At 40.4% G+C, this 22,703-nt stretch overlaps 1 protein-coding gene across 1 annotated transcript in view; it reads left to right on the forward strand.

Annotated features, from left to right (window-relative positions):
• ITPR1 (inositol 1,4,5-trisphosphate receptor type 1) overlaps window positions 1-22,703 on the forward strand; it is a 170,770-nt gene that overhangs the window by 49,597 nt on the left and 98,470 nt on the right. The window contains exons 7-25 of the mRNA XM_074914301.1: window positions 1,004-1,102; window positions 1,569-1,652; window positions 1,736-1,882; window positions 3,202-3,297; window positions 4,651-4,695; window positions 7,690-7,844; window positions 9,115-9,214; window positions 9,672-9,832; window positions 10,602-10,743; window positions 11,111-11,269; window positions 11,851-12,023; window positions 12,282-12,401; window positions 13,681-13,875; window positions 15,599-15,850; window positions 17,236-17,377; window positions 18,379-18,532; window positions 18,857-19,044; window positions 20,540-20,678; window positions 22,134-22,183. Coding sequence (XP_074770402.1) covers window positions 1,004-1,102; window positions 1,569-1,652; window positions 1,736-1,882; window positions 3,202-3,297; window positions 4,651-4,695; window positions 7,690-7,844; window positions 9,115-9,214; window positions 9,672-9,832; window positions 10,602-10,743; window positions 11,111-11,269; window positions 11,851-12,023; window positions 12,282-12,401; window positions 13,681-13,875; window positions 15,599-15,850; window positions 17,236-17,377; window positions 18,379-18,532; window positions 18,857-19,044; window positions 20,540-20,678; window positions 22,134-22,183 — 2,601 coding nt within the window. The remainder of the gene's footprint in view (window positions 1-1,003; window positions 1,103-1,568; window positions 1,653-1,735; window positions 1,883-3,201; window positions 3,298-4,650; window positions 4,696-7,689; window positions 7,845-9,114; window positions 9,215-9,671; window positions 9,833-10,601; window positions 10,744-11,110; window positions 11,270-11,850; window positions 12,024-12,281; window positions 12,402-13,680; window positions 13,876-15,598; window positions 15,851-17,235; window positions 17,378-18,378; window positions 18,533-18,856; window positions 19,045-20,539; window positions 20,679-22,133; window positions 22,184-22,703) is intronic.

Consider the following 22,703-nt stretch of genomic DNA (forward strand, 5'->3'; position numbering starts at 1 on the left):
TCCTGTCCAATTCACAATGGTAGGAAATGTTGAGTTCCTTCAGTAGATTTGGAACAAATAATTAGCATCTTGGTTTTCAATGTTGTCAGTTTGGAATCAGAATTCATCATCATTTTGTATTTGAGGAATGAGGTAATAATGAGGTTAAATGGTCCTGTTCATGGGAAATCTGGAAAATAATTGGCTCTGAATTAAATGAATTACCATTTTAATCTCTAAATCTCTTTTTTACAAAATCTGAGTCATCTGGGTATGCTATCTGCCTAGAACCAGGAGGTAATAAGCTTCACTGTGCTCTGTGATATAGTCCAGGTATATATTTGGCACGTAAACACAGCGGACTTAATAAAGTAGGAATAATTCATCCTGTGGACTAGCCCCATACGTTTTGATGTGCCTGTTCCTCTTCTACAGACACACACACACAGAGGAAAGCCAAAGCACAGGGTAGCACAGTCTTGGTGACCATTAAGCACTTTAAAATCACACCAATTCTCAGACACTTTATCACTAAGAATAGTTCTTTTCGATACAGAAAAAGCTTTTTGGTTTTAAGATTTTTCCCTAGAAGGGAAGAACAGGATCTTTACAGTCCATAATAAGGTGTCTTTCTCTTCATTCATGTGCCAGCCTGGTCAAGAATCTGATTTTACCAATGAAAGTGTGTCTTGGAGAAGGATGATTTTTGGCTGACCTTTTGCTATAGGAATTACTTGTTAAATGTTAACCAATGAAAGAACTTTATGGAAACCAGCAGATAGGTTAGTTACCAGAATTGCAGTCTGTGTTTCTTCTGCAAGCCTGAGTCCAGTAGCACAGGGGCTTTTTCCTGCCTGAATGGCTGAGTATGATGATTCTGAAGCAAACAGTCCTGGTTTTCATACTCAGATAGGCATCTCTCCAAACTGCAAGAAGGTGACTTCCTCCCATCACTTCCATTAAAAAGGAAAGAAAAAGCTTTCTCAGGGTGCAAATTTCTGTCTGATGCTCTGCTTATCTACAGGTTGTCATTGGAGACAAAGTAGTCTTGAATCCTGTCAATGCTGGCCAGCCTCTTCATGCAAGTAGTCATCAGCTTGTCGATAATCCAGGATGCAATGAGGTAAGGACAGATTGACACAGCTGGAGCAACTGTACAAACCTCTCTGTTTCAGCTGAGCTGCTGGGCCTTGTTTTAGGAAAATTGGTTGGTTGGTACATGTGGCATTGTGTAGTATGGTTATCTTGTTAATCAGCAACTTAATAGAGTATCAGACTCTTCTCATATCTATTGGTTGCTGGATAGAGGTTTGAGTTTGATTTCTTTGGCTTGATGGGCTAAAACCAAGATTTTTCCTTCAAAATCAGATGTCATGGCGCAGTGATGTGCAGCACCTGCCTTCCTAGCAAGTCAGCTCTGTAGTTACTTGTTCTGCAGTAAACGCAGAAAGGGTGTTCCTTCTCTAGAGCAGTGCAACAGGAGCTGCAGTATTCTGCTGAAAATTGTCTGAAAAGTGAGGCAGTATTTTGTGGCCGTGTCTTGTGCAGGTACAAGACAGTGGGATTAATGGTTTTAGTTCTCCTTTTAGGTCAACTCTGTGAATTGCAATACAAGCTGGAAAATAGTTCTCTTCATGAAATGGAGCGATAACAAAGATGATATTCTCAAAGGGGTAAGACTCAAAACTCTACTTGCTTGTAACTTGTTCACTGATGGGTAATGTCTGTACTGACCATGCTGTCTGGGCTTGTACAGGGGGATGTGGTGAGACTGTTTCATGCAGAACAGGAGAAGTTTCTGACCTGCGATGAGCATAGGAAGAAGCAGCATGTCTTCCTGAGAACGACAGGGAGGCAGTCGGCCACGTCTGCAACCAGTTCAAAAGCCCTGTGGGAAGTAGAGGTAAGAATTGTAACTCAGCCTGGGGTGGCTTTATAGGAACAATTACTGTTTCTGTTTAAAAACAGCATACCTGGATTTCTTTTTTTAGGTAAAAGTCATCTTGTTGTTAAAAGTTTAATCTTAAAAGTCTTTTACTTACTGTGCTTTGTGTGCCAAATCAAAACAGAGTTCCAATCTCTAATGGTGCACCAGATAGCTCTCAAATTCAGGTTCTTGACAATTTGGGAAAAGGGGACAGAGAAGCACGTATGAAGTCATTTTCTCACCAGTCACTGAAGTTTCAACACGAGCTAATAATTTCAGCTGTCCTGCTGAGTGTACTGAACACTCTATTTTTGGTGTGGAATAATATGATTATGCATATCCTCATTTGATAGGAGTTTGCAACCCTTTGCTAGTCTCTGTGTGTTGCTTGTCTGGACTGTTTTTTTTCTTTACTTGGCTTTTAAATAGAGTGACTAATACCTTGGCCATCACTGGCTTCTTAAAATATCCTCAGTCTATTGGTAGTGTTATGATTTTATGTTATGAGTTAATGATTTTAAATGTTTGCCATATAAACTGCATGTGAGAATTGTAAAAGGAACTGTAATGGTGGATAGGTGTTTCTCATACACTTTCTGGAAGTATCCACTTTGGTACACAGCTTCTCCCATATTTGAAGTAAAAGCCTACCTATAATTAATGCTATTTCAACATGTTACAACACATCAGTAACTTCTGTGGTAACTGTCCATGTGTGTGCAGTTATCCTGTGGTAAATGTGAGGCAGAGGTAGGATAGTCCTTCCCTGACAGGCACAGGCCAGCTATGCTGAGTTTTCCCGAAGGAAGTGAATGTACCCACAGAGTAGCCAATAAGAAGTAACAGATCATCTGGTGTTGGAGGCACTGCCTGCCACAGGAGAAGTTAGAGAGTAAATATGTCTTCCATATTCTTTTGTACAGCACAGTTGCATTTGAAATATTTCCATGTGTCTTCCCTCATCCACTTTAAGAAGGTCAAAAAATAGTTTTGCCAAAAAGGTAAAGGATTTGTTGCATTTCTTTAGGAAGTTTATTTCAAGACCTAGCAACACATGCACATCTACAGCACCTTAATTACATCTCTAACTTTCAGTTTAATCTTCCTGCTGTCATTCCAAAATTGTTGAAATGAACTAATTGTAGCCAAATCAAAGTATTTACTGTGTGTTGTTCACACAGGGACATAACTTTTCTAGAGCTCCTTGTCCTGTTTCCTCTTACCTGCATGTGAAATACGGTAAATGCTATGTTTGAAAGACATACAATATAAATGTGGTTTCCCTTCCCTTGTAGGTGGTGCAGCATGATCCTTGTCGTGGTGGTGCGGGGTACTGGAACAGCCTTTTCAGGTTCAAACACCTTGCTACTGGACACTACCTAGCAGCAGAGGTAGGTGCTGGGGCTTGCTTAGGAACTCTCTTTTATTCCACAGTCTCTTCTTCCTTTCACACCTTCTGAAAATCTTTTATTTCCTGCTCTAAAAATAGACACAGGGGAGGAGAGAGGTGTTTGGGTCCTTAGTACAAAAGTACATGGTTAAACTTAGGAAACAAAGGGAAAGAGACTTGAAAGAACACCATGGTACGGGGTAGTCTTGGGCTTATTTCACTTTTTGTATGAATTCTAGAGCCAATAACTCTTCTCCTGTAGAGAATAGACACTAAATAGTATCCTGTCATGTGGGCAGTAGAAATCAAGATGAATTTATTAATAGATGAATAAATTGAAAATGGCTGAGAGCCTTTGGGGGAAAATGAATTCAACTATTGTTACTTTTTCTTGTATCACTGATTTCCAAGCGGAATTGTAGAACTGACTAGAATGGAAACGCAGTTAGACTTTAGACCAGTCTTATAAGTACTGCAGATAACACTTAGCTGTCCAAGCACAAAATAAATCTCTTTCTTTCTCCATAGTGGGGATCTTTTCCCATTGAAATAAAATTTCAGGACTTTTTTAAAAAGGGTTATAATTTTGAGTTTTGCTGCTTAATACTTGTAAAAGTTTACTAAAACTACTACTATTTACTTAAAAGCATGAATATATCAACATGCCAATGCACAAACCTTTGGAAGTAAAGCTGTCCTGTATGTAAGAGTGCATGGCAGGGCAGAAGGGCTGTCTCAGCCCATGCTATTGACCTGAGAGTTTCGGTGGGAAAAGTCCAAATTAAATATCCTATTTTATATTCTTCTAATAAGGAGATTGGTAAAACACCAGCATTTTGTCACATGAACACTTGCAAATCCTTTTCAGTGGTGATCCAGTATAGAGCTTTTCCAGTAAATCTTGGATTTGCTAATCAGCCAAAATAAAAACATAGTCTTACATTGTGCAAAAATATACCAGAGGCGATTGCTCACCTGATCCATGGTTAGAATAATGTTTGTTCTAAAAGATTTCTGCCAAGTCAGTAATTTCTAGTTGGAAATTCCACTTGGGATTTAAAAGAAAAATAAAATCCTGAAACTTGGTAACTCTCTACCCCTCTTGGTCCTTTAGTGATTATCCTGAATAAGATAAATCTCTGTATGTTTGCAGATTACTTAACTGCTTAACTCGTGGACAGACAGATGCCCAATTAGAAATGACTCAGTTTGCACAGTATATTTGTTCTGCATGCCTGGTAGTGTTGTAGCAGTAGAGTGCATTTTTTACAAAATAAGTTTAGACTGCGCTGAGGTTGTTTCCCACTTCCAGCTCTGTTAGAGTTTTGACGTGCCTGTGATTCTGTTTCATCAGGTAAACCCTGACTATGAGGAAGATGACCTGGAGTGTCAATCCTCAGTAAGTATAGGCAAGAGTATGATCTTGCCCCTAATTGAGGAGGGCTTGACACAGGCCCAGGTATTTACCTGGCCATTGCATAGATGGTCCAGGATTTGTTGCTAGTGAAGAAACTAAAAGACTGAGAATAATCTGAAGGCTTTTAAGGCCTGTCAAGGGGAGTGGATTTAGAAAACTGGATTAGGCTTTAGTGAAGAGCAATATACTTGGAACCGAATTTATAAATTTATAAGTTAATTGGACCCCCTCACCTCCCCACTTTGTACCATCTCTTTTTCTGTCTTCCTTATTTCTTAAACCTTTGCCTCCTTGAAGCACTCTGTTGAAGACGTCTGAAAAGCTGCTTGCTCAAGGTGACGCCAGATGGCAAGTGTCCCTGCCGGGATGTTCACATAGTGCAGTGCCAGTCAGTTGTCTCGCCTCCTTGTTTAAGAAATTAATTCCCCCTCTCATTTTAGCTTGTTGCAGGAAAGCCAGGATAAAGGGTCTAGAGAGCAAGAATGGTGGGGTGAGAATGATTTCAGTGCCATTCTGTGAAAGCAAGTATATGTTGTTTTCTGTAAATGTTGTTGTGTCCAAGATTGAGTGTGCTGATGCTTTATATTAATAGAAGCTTCTCTTTGACACCAAAGGGAAACCGCATTGTTTCAGTAGTTGAAAACAGATAAAACTGGAACAGCACTTTCCACTGTGGATTATATTTTTTTAGTTGGATTTGAGTGTAGGCATACACAGCTTTCTGGATCGTTTAACTTGTATTATGGAAGATTTGCTCCATTCAGATATGGGAAAGAACAACAACTGATTTTTTTAAAAGATGAATGCGCTATGATGCTTTGAAATCCTGCAGGGTGGATTTTTCCTCCTAAAAGGATTTGTCATTATAGCTTGGCCATTAAAACACTTACTCTTGTCCCCAGATACTGAGCTGTTATCCTGATTAGTTCTTGGTGGTATTTGGCAGCAAACACTGATCTTCTGACAGCTTGGCTTCAGTAAACATATTGAAAAAATGAACAAAAACCACCCACAAAGCTATTGTTTGAGGAGGAGGGAATCCCACATTGAACTAACTTGTTGACTTAAATTTCTGAAATTTAATCAGTGTTGAGGCCTTTTATATAGACATCAGTCCTACTGGTGATATGCTACTGTCTCCTCCTGATAAGTGCAGTTACAATAACACCGGCTTCGAGGTTGTACTGATTTTTCCCTGCTGTCTCTTTACCACTAGGTGGCAAAAACAGACCATGAAGAATAGCATCAGGAGCACATAATTCATTTCTGACACAACATTACTGCATCGTTTAACATTCACTAGTGACAGGGTGGTGTAGGCTGCTTTATCCGACTTTATCCCAACTCCAACTTGATTCGAATGTGAGCTGTCTGCAAGACAGCAGGGTTCTTTGCACAGCTCAGTGTTCTGTTGTTGTTTTCTCCTTATACTTTAGTGAGCTGTACAGAGTGAGGTTTGAGCGGGCATAGGTGAGATGCCAACAAGTACCTTGCAATACTAAAGGGGATTGCTGTTGTTTGGCTTCGGGACTGAAGTTTTAGTTCTCTCTAAATTGCCCCTTTTCCTGCTTTTTACTACTCATTTTCAGCTTTGTCACAGTTTCAATAACTGACCAGTTGTCTCCTGAAGTACAAATTGTGAATCCAGAGCAGCTGTCTTACTGTGGGGATGAAGGAGATGGCTGAAATTTTGAGAATTCATTCCGAATGAGCAAATTTCTCCCCGTGTAAAGCCTCCAGATGGACTCTGAGATTATAGTTGGTTCTTCTCTTGAAGGCACGGTCCCAATGTGTATTTCTGTTCCATACAGCTAACTGTCTGTTCCCATGTGCGAAATCAGACTTTAAATGTCACTACTCTGCAGCCAAGTTCATTGACAACAAATGTGCTAACTGCAGAGTATCCTGAGGCACAAGCAACATTAGATACCTTTCCGTATGTTTAAGGATTGCAATCCCTGACGCCAGGACTTTGAAAGACAGGTACTTGAGTGCTGACTGCTTTGGGTGCCTGCCTTCTGCTGGTGCCATGATCACAGAAAAGCTGATAAATTGGTTGCTTGATCACATTGAAAATTATGTCTAGGATTTAGATGTTTATGCATGGACAGCTGGCTCCCGTGTTGTGTCAGACAGTTAGCAACTTTTTTATTGACTAGTGATAACTGGTAGTTCCCTAGGAAAGATCTTACAGAAAGTTGTTCCTTTTTCCCAGTTTATTTTTTCCTACTAGCTAGTCCTTTCATTTGAAAATCCAGGGGTTTATTCAGTTGATGTTAGTATCTTTACTTTGCTGAAGGAGGCTGGTAATTTGCTAGTGCCTTGGAAATAAAGGTACTCTAATGCCCTGGCCTTTGTAGCCTATCATTTTGTTTGAGTGCATCATAAACTGTGGTGCAAACAGCAAGACATCTAACTTCTTGATTAGCTTTTTGTTTCATTTGTCTGTGATTCATAAATGCAAGCCCCATTTTTGCTGTTGAAGTTGATTATTTCCCAGCAAGATTATTGGTACAGAGTGTTGCTGATTTTTATATTTACAGTTCACATAATTGCTTTGTTAGCATGATAATTGCAATATGTCAAATATACTTCAAGAGCTAGTAGCGTCAGGGTTGGGGATCTTAGCAGATGTGGGTCATCTGAAACTGTCAGTGTTTCCAGTGCACTGTCAGGTGAATGACTGGGGGATTTTGAGTCTCTTCTGGCACTGTCTGCAAGGCATAACCTCTGTGGTTTAGGATTTATTGAGTTTGTGATCCAGAAATACTTAGAAGTTACTAATACCAGGGAAAAACAAAGAAATGGTTGGCAAGACCACCTAATTGTCAGTTTCACTGGTGTCCTAAAGCCCAGCTGTCTTAACAGGTATTTGAAGTGGTTCGGTCGTGTCTGCAAATACAGGCCCCATCTGTTTAATGCTGGGCGGGTGGGTCTGGAGGGCTTGGTCTGACTCTGATGGGACTTGCTCCACAGCTGGACCCTGAGCAGGATGCCTCCAGAAGAGGCTTGCGCGGTGCTCAGGAGAAGATGGCGTACTCGCTGGTTTCTGTGCCTGAAGGAAACGATATCTCCTCCATATTTGAGTTGGACCCTACCACCTTGCGAGGAGGAGACAGCCTTGTCCCCAGGTACAGCTAAGCATACTGTTAAAACTGACTGTCTGTTTTGGAGTTAGGGTTGGGGGTTTTTTTTAAGGTAAAGCTGTCTCCTGCTTTTTTTCTTTTATCCTTTGGAAAGAAGCTTCCTCCTCAAATTAATCTTGAATTACTGAGCAAGTGCCTGAAGCTTCACTTCAGTACTTTACAATTAAGTTATAAGTAACCAAACACCATTTTACAGATAGGAGAATTGAAATTAAGGGACTTCCTCGATAGTGAACAAATAGGGACCAAAAGCCTTGGGTGTCCTATCAAGCCACTCCCATGACCTGTCTGTATTATGTTAGCTAGGGTGTAAGATCAGGTATTTAGCACTTTGTTTTGTTCTTTACATGTCCTTTACTGTTCATATGGTACCTCTTGTACTTAAAAGATGCTGTACCCTTCAAAGATATACAGTGTGGATGCAGATTCTTTGCTGTCTGTTCCCACCCAGAAAGCACAGCATATTTGTTTAATCTACTTTAAGCAGCTCACTAAGTCATCAGATACTGTAAGTCAGCAGAAGTTAACATGGCCACCAAAAGCAGCTGTCCTGGCTGCTTCTTCTGTCCTCTGGGCTGCCATGGTTGTGAGGAGAGAGGAGATTGTACTGCAGCTGAAACTGTTTCTTATTCTGGCCAAAGATGCTCATCTGATTCTGGCTTGACATGTTTTATCAAACAGCTGGTACGTGCGAAATAGTGTCAATGCCAGAAATACCTGAGAAAACAGTCTGGGAACTGCTGTCCCCATAGGACTTCTGCTAAAGAAAATTGCTGCATACTAGTCTTGTGTTCTGGTATTTAATGGACTTATGATGTGTGTTCAACACTGACTACCTACACAAAGAGTCCAAAAATTCTCAGTTTAGAAAATATAAGATAACTTTGCATTTTTCAGCTCATAATTCCCTGATAAGGGAGGAAGTTGACAGCTCAGATATGCTATAGCATGTGGAAATGTGAGGACTTGAAGAGACTTAATTAGTTACTGTGCAGCAGCTGAGTTACAGCAACAAAATATAGACATAGTTCTGTTTTACAGAAGAATCTATGTCATTATATAAGAAGACTTCCTAAGGTGAACTTACAGAATGAAGTAAGGAAAGATTCTTATTTCTGTTATGGTATGCAGCATGGGTAAAGATGACACTTTTTTTTCCCCACTTGTGCCTGCCAACATCTTGCAGTTCGAACAATGCAAAGATTTCCTGTCTGGGAAACTGACTCATGCTTTGAAACTTTCGATTTTCTTTCAGGAACTCTTATGTCAGGCTTAGACACCTTTGCACTAACACCTGGGTTCATAGTACCAATATCCCTATTGATAAAGAAGAGGAGAAACCTGTGATGCTTAAAGTAAGTTCTGTTACTTTATGCAAGCATGTCCTTGTATTCCTGTACTTTGACAAAAGTGTTGACAGGAGAAGTTCAGTCCCTTGAGACTGCTGGGTTTGTCAAGCAGCAAGCAGTGGAACCGTAATGAGTAGTGCCTACACAAAATATTTTATCTTAAAGACGGCTTTTGTGGTAGTGCACTAGTTATGCTGTTCGATTTCTACTGTACAACAGTCATCACAGGGAGGATTTTTTTTTCCCCTGTTTACAGTAACTCACCAGTTGCAGTCTCACCTGGTGTACCTCTGGATTTGGGAACAGCTTTGAGCTTTGCACAGAGGGCAACTGTTCTCAAAGTTTGACTCGTGCTGCCTAAGTGAAGCGTGGCTTTTTTTTCTATTCTGTTATCACTGAGTGTGTGAATCGCTACTTTGTTTTCTGCCTTTTGGTTTGATGATAAAACTTCTCTGGGTTTCAGATTGGTACTTCTCCAGTGAAAGAGGACAAAGAAGCTTTTGCTATAGTGCCTGTTTCTCCTGCAGAGGTTCGGGACTTGGATTTTGCAAATGATGCAAGTAAGGTTTTAGGTTCCATTGCTGGCAAGTTGGAAAAGGGAACAATAACCCAGAATGAAAGAAGGTAAGGAAACAAGAATTTGGTTTGGATAATGTTGTTTCCTTTACTCAGTAACTGTTTCTTTGAAAAATTTGTCTATGTGGGCTCTCTTCAGAAGAGGGATTTTGTTTCCTCTTCGATGAGATACAAAAAAAAAAAGTTGACATGTCCATAGGGGAGGTTCTCAAGCCTATTCCTTCAAGCCCTCCCTGTTGCTCTGTGAAATGAGAGCATGAGAACTGTTGTTGTTAACTTGGAGGAATAAGCCACAGCATACCTTTCTTGATGGGCTTTGCAACTTGAGCGTGGGAATTTATAATCCATCTTGTGAAGGCTGAACGTATGACTTCTTGCAAATCCTCTGACAATATCCGTGAAAAGAGTGTGGCCACACAAAAAGAGCACAGAGTCAACTCTGTAGAACCAGGGCCCATGTGCTTCTATAGTCCATGTCTTTTATTTGGCCTTGGGAGAGATTATCACCTAATTAATTTTTTCTAGCAATTTAAAGAACTGCCACATAGAACTCGGCAAGCATATAGTTTGCCCTAAAGTGATAGCATTGTCTTATTGCTGCTCTGGTTTAGCTATTAGACAGTAAGGCTATAGCAGTAGAGAGCATTAGTTCTTAATTTTAAGTTCTGTACAAACCTGTGTGCTTTATCCCGCATCTGAGTTGGCCTCTAATTGATCTTTTTTCACTTGGCATTTTGAAATCAATGTAAACTTTCACTGGCATTGTTCTTTTAACAGATAGAATTTGTAGTCTTAACAGCTTCTGGCTTTTCTGTAGATCTGTTACCAAACTGTTGGAGGATTTGGTCTACTTTGTTACTGGTGGAACTAATTCTGGACAAGACGTCCTTGAAGTGGTATTTTCTAAACCTAATAGGGAACGGCAAAAACTGATGAGAGAACAGAATATTCTAAAGCAGGTAGGCTGTGTTTTTCTCTAAACTCTTCCTACAAGAAGGGTTGTCAGAAAAAGAGACAGGCACAACCTGACTGAATTATTGGGACCAAAAGATCCTTTGAGTTTCTAGCTTCCAGCAGGCTCTTGGCAGTGGAGTGTAAGCATACCACTGGCCTGCCACTGTAGGCTAGAAGAATAAATTATAGAATACAGTGTTGAGTAAGAGTGATCACCGTCTTCTGTCCAGGCTACTCTATGGCAAGGAACAAACTTGGCAACTGTAGTGTATTTCTGAAATTTGGAGACACTGACACAATGCTTTATGCTAATTTTAATCAGATGAAGGCAGTGTCTCGTGGGATTTTATCTTTGGTTTTTTAAATCTATAGATTTTCAAGTTGTTGCAAGCACCATTTACGGACAGTGGCGATGGCCCAATGTTGCGGTTGGAGGAGCTTGGAGACCAGCGTCATGCTCCTTTCAGACACATATGCCGGCTTTGCTACAGAGTGCTGAGACACTCTCAGCAGGATTACAGAAAGAATCAGGTTTGAAATATCTCTGTACCTTTCAATGGCACTAGCGTTATTCCTGTGCTCCAAAAAAATATAAAAGCTGCATCTCATTAATAAGACAGTGCTGTGCTGTGATTGTACAGTCAGCAAGAGATTTTTGGATTGCTCAGTTTTACTCTATCTGGCATTTTTCATCTCTGATACTATAGGCAGTGTAATTAGTACCAGTTCTAAGGGGAATTAAAGAAAAAACCAGAATTGCTAACTCTCAAATCCAGGTGAATTATAAGACTTCTTCACTCTTGTGCACTACGAGCTCCATTGAAAGTTGACCTGTGAATTAAGGCTGTTGATTTCTTTTTTTTGCCATTTATTAAAAACAATCTCATATCAGATAAGGATAAATGTATTGGTGGTGTCTAGCCTGGGAGGGAGGGAGGTGTTGAGGTTATCTTGTCATCACTTGTTTTCTCTTGAAGAACAATTTGAATCTAATCCAGTTAGCTTCCTGGGTTGTTGATATTGACAAACATCTTGCTGTTTTCTGTTGCTGAGTATTTTCTTAAATTCTGATAATTAATGACAACACCTTCCTCCTTCTCTGTGTTTTGAAGGAATACATTGCGAAGCAGTTTGGCTTCATGCAAAAGCAAATTGGCTACGATGTCTTGGCCGAGGACACTATTACAGCACTGCTTCATAACAATCGCAAGCTTTTGGAGAAGCACATCACAGCTGCTGAGATTGACACTTTTGTTAGTCTTGTGAGGAAAAATAGGGAGCCCAGGTGAGATCTATGTTTCTGAGTATATGATTACCCTTTTCCTCTTAGGCTCTTAAGAAAAATCTGTACCTGCCAACTTGCTAGTAAGGAAGCACAGCTAGTTCACTTCTTTTTTGGCACTTCCATAACTTCCCCCTTGGGCATCAGTCTCACTCAGCAATGTTAAAATGGAGTTCTGAATGTTTTCTTTCTGAAATGTAGATTGCTTCAGTCTAGATCTCAACAAGGATTGATATCCTTTTGGCTCATATTTTCCAACAGGTTTTTGGATTACCTCTCGGATCTGTGCGTTTCCATGAACAAGTCTATTCCAGTGACACAGGAGCTGATTTGTAAAGCCGTGCTGAATCCAGCAAATGCAGACATTCTCATTGAAACTAAGTAAGTTAATCCCTTTAAAGATGGTTTTCCTAGTGTGAAACAGAAGGAAGGTGGTTCAAAAAGCTGAGAAAGCTGCTGGCACGTCTAGAGAAAGCAGTTAGGTATGTGTGGGGTCCTCTTCAAATACACAGTAAATGGGTATTGATGACAGCAGACGTCTGCCATATGCATTCTCAGTCCTGCAGTCAGAGAAATCTTTCAGATATCTCACGTTTGATCAAAGCAGACAGACTTTGCAGGAAAGTGTGCAGGGTCCTGTGGACCTGATCCTCCTCTGAGCTGCAGGCTTTCCTCTAAGCGAGCGAGTGCTTCTTGGGCGTGTGCCCACTGAGCTCAGCGTTCAGGAAAGCAGAAGCTGATGCATCTCTGCTCACCCGCTTCTCTCTCTGCAGTGAGGATCTGGGTCTCCAGCTCTCAGCACTGCCGTACCACTGCAAAAGCATCATACCAGGCACCAAATCCCAATTGTCTTTCATAAAGACAGGTGTATTCAATATGTGGAATAGGGCACAGATAATCATCTGTAAAATGGAAGCAGGTCTTTGTCAGGTAGTAATTAAAACACAAATGGAGGAGAGTCTTCTTGCCCATTTAATTCTTTTCATGAAATCATAAAGACTGTATTTCCAGCAGCATTTATATTTGCTACATCACTTACTTGTTCTTATTCTTGTGTGTTTAATCTCTTGTTTTTTTCCAGATGTTTGATCTCTTCTTTGGTGAAGAGCTAAAAGTCCTCAAAGCCTCTTAAGTTTCAGTAGCTGATTTGTTTTTAGTTATTTCACCACAGAAGCAGAAAGAACTTCTAATCCAATTGGCATATACGTGATACAGAACTGACTGATTTTTAGATATTCTTTCTAGTCCTTTCCTAGTCAGTTGGATGACTTTGAACAAGTTGTCCTGTAAAGATATTTTTGAAAGTCAGTTAGATGTCTTTAACATCCTCATTTCTTCAATAGAGCAGAAATGTTGGTCTTTTTAAGTCTGAATGGAAACTTATAATCCAAATTCATTCTAACCTAATGCTTTTAATAATAAACCCCTTATGCAGTAAGCTGTTACTGCTGAAAGAGTAAGATACTGTGCTTTTACTTTGCAGAGCTGAGGAATAAAATTTGTGTTTTCTGAATGCAGGTGAGATCATAAAATCGGTTATTTCTGTGTCACCAGTACATTTTAGCAAGTGTCTCTTTTAGCAAGTGCCTTAAAAGAAATGTTCTAAAAGATCTGCATGGGTCTTGGCAGTTTGTAATCTAACCTAACTTACTTCTGGCAGGCTGGTCCTCTCTCGATTTGAGTTTGAAGAAGTGTCAAGTGGAGAAAATGCCTTGGAAGTTGGAGAAGATGAGGAAGAAGTGTGGTTGTTCTGGAGAGACAGTAACAAGGAAATCCGCAGTAAGAGTATCAGAGAGTTGGCTCAGGATGCTAAGGAAGGGCAGAAGGAAGATCGGGACATACTCAGCTACTACAGGTTAACAGCACGCGCAGTAGTTGGGTAGCAGAGTTCATCAGGGCTGTGTGGGGAAAGCCTTTGGTATAGGCTGTAGTTGGTTTGGGGGAAAGGATATTGCTTTCATGGACAAAATAGCCCTTCAGAGAGTGAGGGTGAAGTCTCTTTGAAGTGAGAGCTAAAAGCACGAAGTTATTTGTGGTGACAAGTCCAATTATCAGCATGAGCAAGTTTAAACTGATTTTTTAAAAAAAAACAGTTCAGGCTTAGAGTGCATTGAATTTGCACAGCAGTTAATGCCTATATTTCTGCTTGGTTTCCTGATAAGTGTTTTGAGAGAGCCTGTATGTTAACTGTTTAGGTTACCTGTATTCAGGTGGCAGTTGGGGTGAACGGCTGCTTGCAGGAATCACAGGATTTGAGTGTACAGGTGGCTTTGCTTTTGATTTTAAAGTCACTGCTGTATTCTCTGCCTTCGAAATTTTTCTCTAAACTCAAAGCCTTTAGTAGTCCTGTAGTTCTCAGCAGGACAATATATCAAGTTATGAAAATGCCACAAGTTTTGTTTGATTAATGTGCAGTGCTCTTTTGTATGGCTTAAGCTATGCTTTTAGCAGTTTCTAACACAAGGCAATGTTTCCAGATGACTTGACAAGACACCAAGTTCTTGGCATAGTGTAAGATCAGGTTTCAGCCCAGACCAAATTCCTGTGTCTGGGTTATAAACCTCTGACAGTCATTTGACAGACTCAATTGGGGTGATGCAGAAACTACTAGATTTTTTTATTTTTAATAGTTATCTTATTTGACATTATCTCTTCCATTGACATGACTCTTGCACTAGGCTTCCTAACACGTTTGTATTTGAACCTATTGGGCTGAGCTCAAAAGGAGACCTCTTGTGTATATTTTAAAAAACTGTAGCTGCTTTCTTTTCTTGCACTTTTCTTGCACTTGTTCTTATGTAGAAGCGATAGTGTTAATTATTTTTAGTCTACATTATAGACTTGTGAACATGCTTAAAACAAGGGTTTAGGATACAGCTTGGTCAAATTCTCATGAGGAGTGCTGAGAGAGAAAAGGAGTCTGCCTTCAGTTAAATGTCCGTTTGTTTAGGAAACCTCACAGTTGACACTATTCAACAGAAGTCTGAATGAATGCTTGAGAATGTTGGATGTGTGCTTTATGGCTAAAGGCTAATTATTGGTCTGTTGAATGCGCATACTTTAAATGCCAGTTCCTTGCTTTTAGTTTATGGACTGAAATGCTTAGGAATTAAGTTAGTCTTTCACTACCAATTGTTTGACTGAGTGAAGCAGACATCAGCAGAAATCAGAGGTACCTGATTTTCAGTGATTCTGTAGTCCATTTACGTTGTTGCCTCAGTGAACTACTGTGGCTTCAGCATCAGTTAAGAAGAATTTGGTCTTCCACAGTATTTAGGCTGAGTTGCCTCAAGTGATCTTTGGATTCTTCTGTAGTTTTCATAGACAGCATTACTTAGTTCTATGTAACTCTCAGGAAAATATGATGACTCCTTTTCTTTTATTTTTCCTCTAAGTTACCTTTTACTAATGTTTGACAGGTACTTTATTTGGTTCATAATAAATATAGCTATAATACTGGAAAACCTAAGATTCATTCTGTTAATACATATAAGAGCATATCAGTACTATACCTAGTGGACATTTCTGGAGAGTGTAAGCGGTTTCTCTATGATTTCTTTCCCCTCCACCCCCCAAAGATATCAGCTAAACCTCTTTGCTAGAATGTGCCTTGATCGACAGTACTTAGCCATAAATGAGATATCTGGCCAACTGGATGTAGATCTCATTCTCCGTTGCATGTCTGATGAGAACTTGCCATATGATCTGAGAGCATCTTTTTGCCGGCTAATGCTTCATATGCATGTTGATCGTGACCCCCAGGAACAAGTAACACCAGTGAAGTACGCTCGTCTGTGGTCTGAAATACCTTCTGAAATTGCTATTGATGAGTAAGTACTTGCTGGAATGGTGTGGGAAAGGAAATCACATGACTCTTGATTTTTAAAACAAAACCAGATCAATCCTAAACTCATGCATTATGTATCCTGTTACTGTTGAAAAATATATTTTTAAAAATCCATAACTTATTCAAACCTTGTGGTTTCATTTGTCTCTAATGTTTGCTGGAGAGAACCTTCTCGAGAACAAAGCAACCTTCCTGTATGTGCATGGTGCAAGCTGTGAGGCAGTAGGGGTTTGTCTCCAAAACCCACAGTGATCATGGAGATGGCCTGTCTCTGGTCTGGGGGATGTAATGAGTGACCTAGCCTGGGGGATGGAACGCAAGGCAGGACTATTTCATTTTTTCCTCCTGCCTTATTAGATTATAGACTCTTCAGGGCAGAGTGTCCATACGGGAGCTCGCACAATCAAAAGCAAAAACAAGGGGGAAGATGCTGAAACAAGTAATGTGCTGGCGATGGAGACATGGTCCTTGACCTGCAGGGGAAAATACTTTGACACAGTGGTGAAAAACCTGTACAAAACCACAGCTAGACTGGAGACATGAATCCTTGACCATAGACCTGTATTAATTCTTTATAGTACGAATAGTTTAAAACTTATAGTACTTCAACTGTTAAGAACTCATTTTTTTCGGTTAGATATAATGAACGTTTAAAATTCATGTTAAATGTTAGTAAGTTGAGTCTTGTCAGTATTAGTACTGGTTTTCAGTGGGTCCTTGTTTTACCCTCCCTTTCCAACTTGCTAGCCTAGTTTTCTTTGAAAGAGGCAGTAGATCTTACTCAACTTGAAATGCCAAAGTAAAAAAACAAATGGCTTCAGCTCTGGCAGAAGCTAAGCAGCGATACGTGACTGATCAGGAAAACAAAAGTAGTTAGTGCAAGGGGGTGGGGATTGTCTTTCTTGAATGCTCTCTGCGCATGCTGAGAAACAAACCTAGAATTTCTATTAAGAAAAAGTAATGTCTAGTCTACATATATATTATTTTTATTTGGAGAAAAAACAGCATCCCCAGTCAGCATCTCTTGGCCACATCAATTTTCCCTAATGCTGTACATAGCCTGTCATTGTTTCCACTAAAATAATAAGGGATTTGTTTTTTTATTGGGACAAAATTATCTTTTTTGTTTTCCTCAGACTTTTTTAAACGGTGCAAAATGAGCATATGGGATAAAACAGCAAAAGCCAGGAAATTATGGTGTCAGCTTCCTGACTCCCCCGTTTGGATAAACTATTTAACAGCCTTTAACTTTTCTTAGATTTTTGACAAACCAATGAAAAATTGTGTCAGGGGAAAAGAGCCCTGTGTATTTGCATGTTAAGTTTTGTGTTTTGTTTTATTTTTTGTTTTGTTTTTTTTCCTCTTCAGCTATGATAGCAGTGGAACTTCCAAAGATGAAATTAAGGAGAGATTTGCACAAACAATGGAATTTGTAGAGGAATATTTAAGAGATGTGGTGTGTCAGAGGTTCCCTTTCTCTGATAAAGAGAAAAATAAGCTCACTTTTGAGGTAGTTATCCGGTTCTGATTTTATCCTCTTTTTTTTTTTTTTTTGTGGAATGTCGGTAGTTTTTCAATGCCAGGTAAATTGGCAACTAATGAATGCTGAGCCTCAGCAGGCTCCTCCTTTTCAGTGTAGTCTTTGCTCCTCATGCAAGCAGCCCCACTGAAGTTCGTGAGTTTGCAGTGGTAGTTCTTGAAATACAATTAATGAATGTGAGCTTATGTCTTAGATTTGCAGAAGCCTTGTTTACTTTTTGTGCTCAGTGTTATTGCAAAATCAAGCTTTACTGGAATAAATAGTCTTGAAAACTAAACACTATGTCTGCATGCACAGATAGTTACTAGAGCTTACAGTATTACTCACGAAGAGGACAGTACAGTGTCCTGTGACTTACTGACCTAATAAAATAGCCTGTCTGTGCAGATAAAATGTAGCAAAACCCTGTGATAGTATTCCCTAAATAACCATTACCTGAAAAAAATGTGATATTTCTTCAAAAGAAACACACAAAACATGTTTTTGAGGGAATATACTTCAGATAATGGGGCTATGTTAAATATTCACACTATATGTGAAATTATTACGTGTGGATCTTGAAGCAGTGCATGTGGAGGACTTGTGGGGAAACTATTAACTTGGTAGCACTAAGCTTTAGATGTGTGATTTTAATTTTTTTTTTATAAGGCCAAATCATAAACAAGCGCCTGTACATTCCCTCTAGTCTTAACCTCTCTTAGCTGTTCTATGATGAGAAAAATGTGGTGTGATTTTGTAGCTATAGAATATCAATTGCAGATACAGATTGTTAGTCCTGGCATTGCAGTATTTGTAGGCAAGTAGAAAACTTTTTGATAAAATGTAGAACTATACAGTCTTACAGAATTACAAGGTATTATGATAAGAATGACTTACAGCCAGGTTCTTAATCTTTTCGCTGTGTTAAGACAACTTGATTGTGATAGCAAAATGTTTAGTATTAATCAGGCTTTTTATTATTATTTTGGTAGGTTGTTAACTTAGCCAGAAATCTGATATATTTTGGTTTCTACAACTTCTGTGACCTCCTCAGACTAACCAAAATCCTCCTTGCTATATTAGACTGTGTGCACATCACTACCATCTTCCCTATTACCAAGATGGCAAAAGGCGAGGAAAGTAAAGGTAAGGCTGAGAAATTATTGGCAGAACAGATCATTCTTTGGTAGTTTCTACTTCATCTCAGTGTCAATGTGGGTTTGAAATCTGCTCCTTTCTGTCCATGGCTTGGTTGTAAAGCTGAGTAATGCCTACAGTGAAAGAGGGAGAGGGTTTCTGAAAGTTACTGCTGTGCTTCTGCTGGCTTCCATCTGTTCCAGGGGTTTCAGTGTCCACCTGGACTTGTTTAATGTTGAGGCAATTTCTCTGCCTAGGATGTGAAGGGTCTTTGCCCTGTTAGTGCAGTCCCGTTAGAGCATCCTAACCTTACCTATTTACCTACCTCTGAAGGGAGCAATGTGATGAGATCGATCCATGGAGTCGGTGAGCTGATGACCCAGGTGGTGCTCAGAGGTGGCGGGTTCTTGCCCATGACGCCTCTTGCTGCTGCTCCGGAGGGTAACGTCAAGCAGAGCGAACCAGAGAAAGAGGACATCCTGGTAATGGACACAAAGCTGAAGATCATCGAAATACTTCAGGTACTAGCAAGGCCAGTCAATGTAGACTCTTGTGCTGTTTTGAATCTAAGCATTGATATAGTGCCAGGCTGCCTCTTAATTCACTCCTGCCTTGTATGTGCCTCTTTCAAACTGGTAAAGCGTTACAAGGGTGACTCTTTTGGGCACGCAGCACTCAACTTGCATGTGACAATACTATGCCATTACTGAAACAATTAAATAGAAATGAGTTTGCAGTAGACATCTGGATGTTTACCAGTGATTTGTAAATACCTCCCTTGCTGCAGTGAAGAGCTCATTTTCCACCTTACTGTCTTACTAATTTTTCTGAGTCTACAGGGCCATCTTGTTAAGTGCCCAAGGAAGGGGGAGATACTTGAGTCTCCTCCTCATGCAGCCATTAGTCTGAAGTGTTTTTTATGAATGCACATTTGCAGCCTCTTCCATCTCTGTCTGGTTTTTCTCACTTGTTGACTCTCAAGTCTTCCAGACACAAAAAGAAAGATTTTTTTCCCTTTTCCACAGCGCTGCCTTGATCTAGATGTTGCTGCAAAATTACTGCACTGAAATCCATCTTCCCTCTTTCAGTGTAGGAGTCCCTTTTCCATTCAGTAACATCATGGACGAGTTCATGGAGGCCAGAATGCTGCAAAAGCCTTGTGGGCGAAAGTATGTGAAGCAGCAGGAAAGCCATGGTGTACCTTCTCCGTGCCCCCGTGGGAGGCTTCGCACGTAGCTGGGTTTGAGGTTATGCCCTTCCCCTCAGCAGCAGATGTAGCACGTAGGGGAGGCTTGATTCACTTCCCTTCTGTGTTGCTAATTTTAGTTAAAGCCAGAACTTCTCTTACGGCCTGGCATGTGCAGTGGGATATTTTAGTGTGCCCATAATCCCCGTTACCATGGTCGATTAAAATCAGCATTAAGTGTTTTCCCCTAAATCTGAGCAAGCTACAAGTGTTCTTTATGTTGTACCCCTTCCCTCAAGAGGGAGAAAGACCACGGAGAAGGTGGTCTCTGCTACGCTGGAGGTACCACTGGCACCAGTGAGTACAGCCCACCTGAGCTGGGAGCTGTTGTACGCAGCAGCCTGGCTCTTGGCAGCTCATGCTCAGCCTCCTCTGCCCCAGCGCCCTGGGAGTCGGCATGAGGAGGACGGCAGCGCTGCTCTGTTGGATTCCTGCTGGTTCCAGAATGGAGATGGAAATCTTGCTTTCCTTTCCTGGGGGTGGGGTGAGGATGCCTGCATTGGGCACTAACAAGGACTCAAAACTCTGCCAATGTATTTTACTCATAAGTTTTTATTACTGTGTGTGTAACACGCTTATTGAAATTGCTGAAAAAAATAACTGAATTCTGGGAATTTTTAAGAAAATATTTGCGTACCTCTTCTCCAGGTTAAATCCACATCTTCACTATGTTGATCTTGCCTGTTGGTAGCATTGCATTATGTGTAAATTGTACGTGTGCTGGAAATAGGCAAGTTGTTTCAACATTTCTACTGCTTCTCTATCATCAGTTTATTTTGAATGTGAGATTGGACTACAGAATCTCCTGCCTACTTTGTATATTTAAACATGAATTTGATGAAAGCAATGCCCAGATGTCTGAATCGCCCACTGGAAGCAGTAATCAAGAAATGCCAGCTAATGTACCAGGTTAGTTATTTTGCAAAAAATGAGTTTGTATGGGTTAGGGAAGACTCTAATTCTAGAGGTGCTAATTGGTTAATTGATTCAGGTTCTTGATTTGGCATATAAATAGTTCCATTGAGACAGAGTACCCGGCTAGCAGAGAGAATAACAGAGTAGAGATCACTTCCATATACCCCAAACAAAACCAAGGTTTTTTGTACTCTCTCCTACTTATTTCCATGTGTTAGGGGCCTGAGATGCATCATTTAAAGACAACCTGAAATAAACACTCAAATATTTTGTGTTAATGTTTCTGGGTGAAGGAAAAGGGTCCCTAAAGTAATCTGATTTCCTCCATCCCTTCCCCCGGCCTGATGCCTCTACCCACCCAAATTTCTCATTTCCAAAGGTATTGCAGGAAGGCAAGACATCTGGAGGAGTCTGTAGCTCAGTGGGTTAGAGAGGGGTGTGAAAGCAAACTGTTTGTCATGTGGTTTTCTTAATTGAAAGCAGGATAGTTAGTGGACTGTGTAGATGGGGAGTTATCAGTTGCTGTATTGCTTTTCAGGGGAAGAAGTGTCCCATAGTTAGGACCTGTATCATGTACGAATGACTGGGCTTTAAAAGTGCAGCTTATTAGACATCAAACAGGTTTTCTTCCTCAATTTGGGGACTGTATCTCTAGATGCAAAGGAGAAAGATAAGGAAAATGTGGTTTAGATGTGAAGTCTTCAAAGGGAGGAGACTGTTTCTTTTGATCTCACTTCAAAGGGGATGTGTTTATTTTTTTCATGGGCTGCCTGTCCGGCAGCCCCCCAGGGTGCCAGGACCTCCAAAACAGGGCTAGCAGGGAGAGCCAGAGCTCTTTCTTTGAGCTGGGCTTTGGAAGAAAGGGGGTAAACGTTTTCGTCAAGGATATAAAATCGCTGTGCTCTTTCCATTCCCCTTTGCAAATCTTGGTGAAATATTGAGAGCTCAAACATGTTTTACCATCTGTATGTGTTTTATTTCAGAATATTGGTCATTGCCCATGTGGTAATATATATCTTATACTGAAAACCACAAAGACCTTCATGTCTATTGAGCTTCAGGGGTATTGCTGAATTTACTATATTAGAACTCTTCAGGGCTGAAGTTTGGTGTTTCTTGTGGATGGCTCCTCTGAATAACACCAGGTCCCATCAGTGTCCTGGAATGTTGCTGGTGTAATCTAAAAATAGTCAAGAAAGGAATGAGCCTGGATGTTGCTGAAATTATTATGTAGTTTAATTTGTGAGCTGAGAACAGGTTCATTTATTGTCTTACTGAAACAGCCTGCTAAGATAATGTAATCTCTCAGCATTCCTTTCAGCTTGTTATGACCCCCTTGCTTACACCTGCATCACCACTTGTGGTTTAAAATGTTTTTAGGCTGCAAAAACTTCTCTGGTGCAATGCTGACATAACATATTTATCTCGTTATTTTCTCAGGAGCCCTAGACTTTGAACATATTGAAGAACAAGCTGAGGGGATCTTTGGTGGAAGGAAAGTATCTCTTCACTAGTGCTAATCAAGGGGTGGCTCAGGAGTTCCCAGGCTGCAGCCCTCAGGGCTCCCAAGGAGGTGGATTGCAGTTGAAAGTGAGGTGGTAACTAGGAAAAGGTTGGAAACAGCTGCCACAGTTACCTAAGCTTTATTCTCCTGAAATGCCTTTCATACAACTCAAAGTAGTGTCCATTTGGATTAAAAGCCACAAATAAGGGACACAGGGGTCCTTCAGCCAGACGGATCTTCATGGGAGGGCTTCACTTGTGTGGGTGAAAGCCAAGTTCGAGGATTAGTGCATCTAAGCTGAATGCTGCAGTCAAATCTTAGGTGGAAAAGTTTGCGTAGGCAAGGATTGGGACTTCTACTGAGCTTAGATATATAGATTTAGCCATCTTTTTTTTCTATAATTCAGCATTAAACTACACATGCATGACAGAACAAAGCAAGCTCTACCTTCCATACCCGCCTTCCTTCCAGAGCAGCTTATATCCTTTCCTATATCACAGGACAGCAAGTCAGTG

The sequence above is a fragment of the Athene noctua genome, chromosome 10 (genome assembly GCF_965140245.1).
Source record: "Athene noctua chromosome 10, bAthNoc1.hap1.1, whole genome shotgun sequence".
Lineage (NCBI taxonomy): Eukaryota > Metazoa > Chordata > Aves > Strigiformes > Strigidae > Athene > Athene noctua.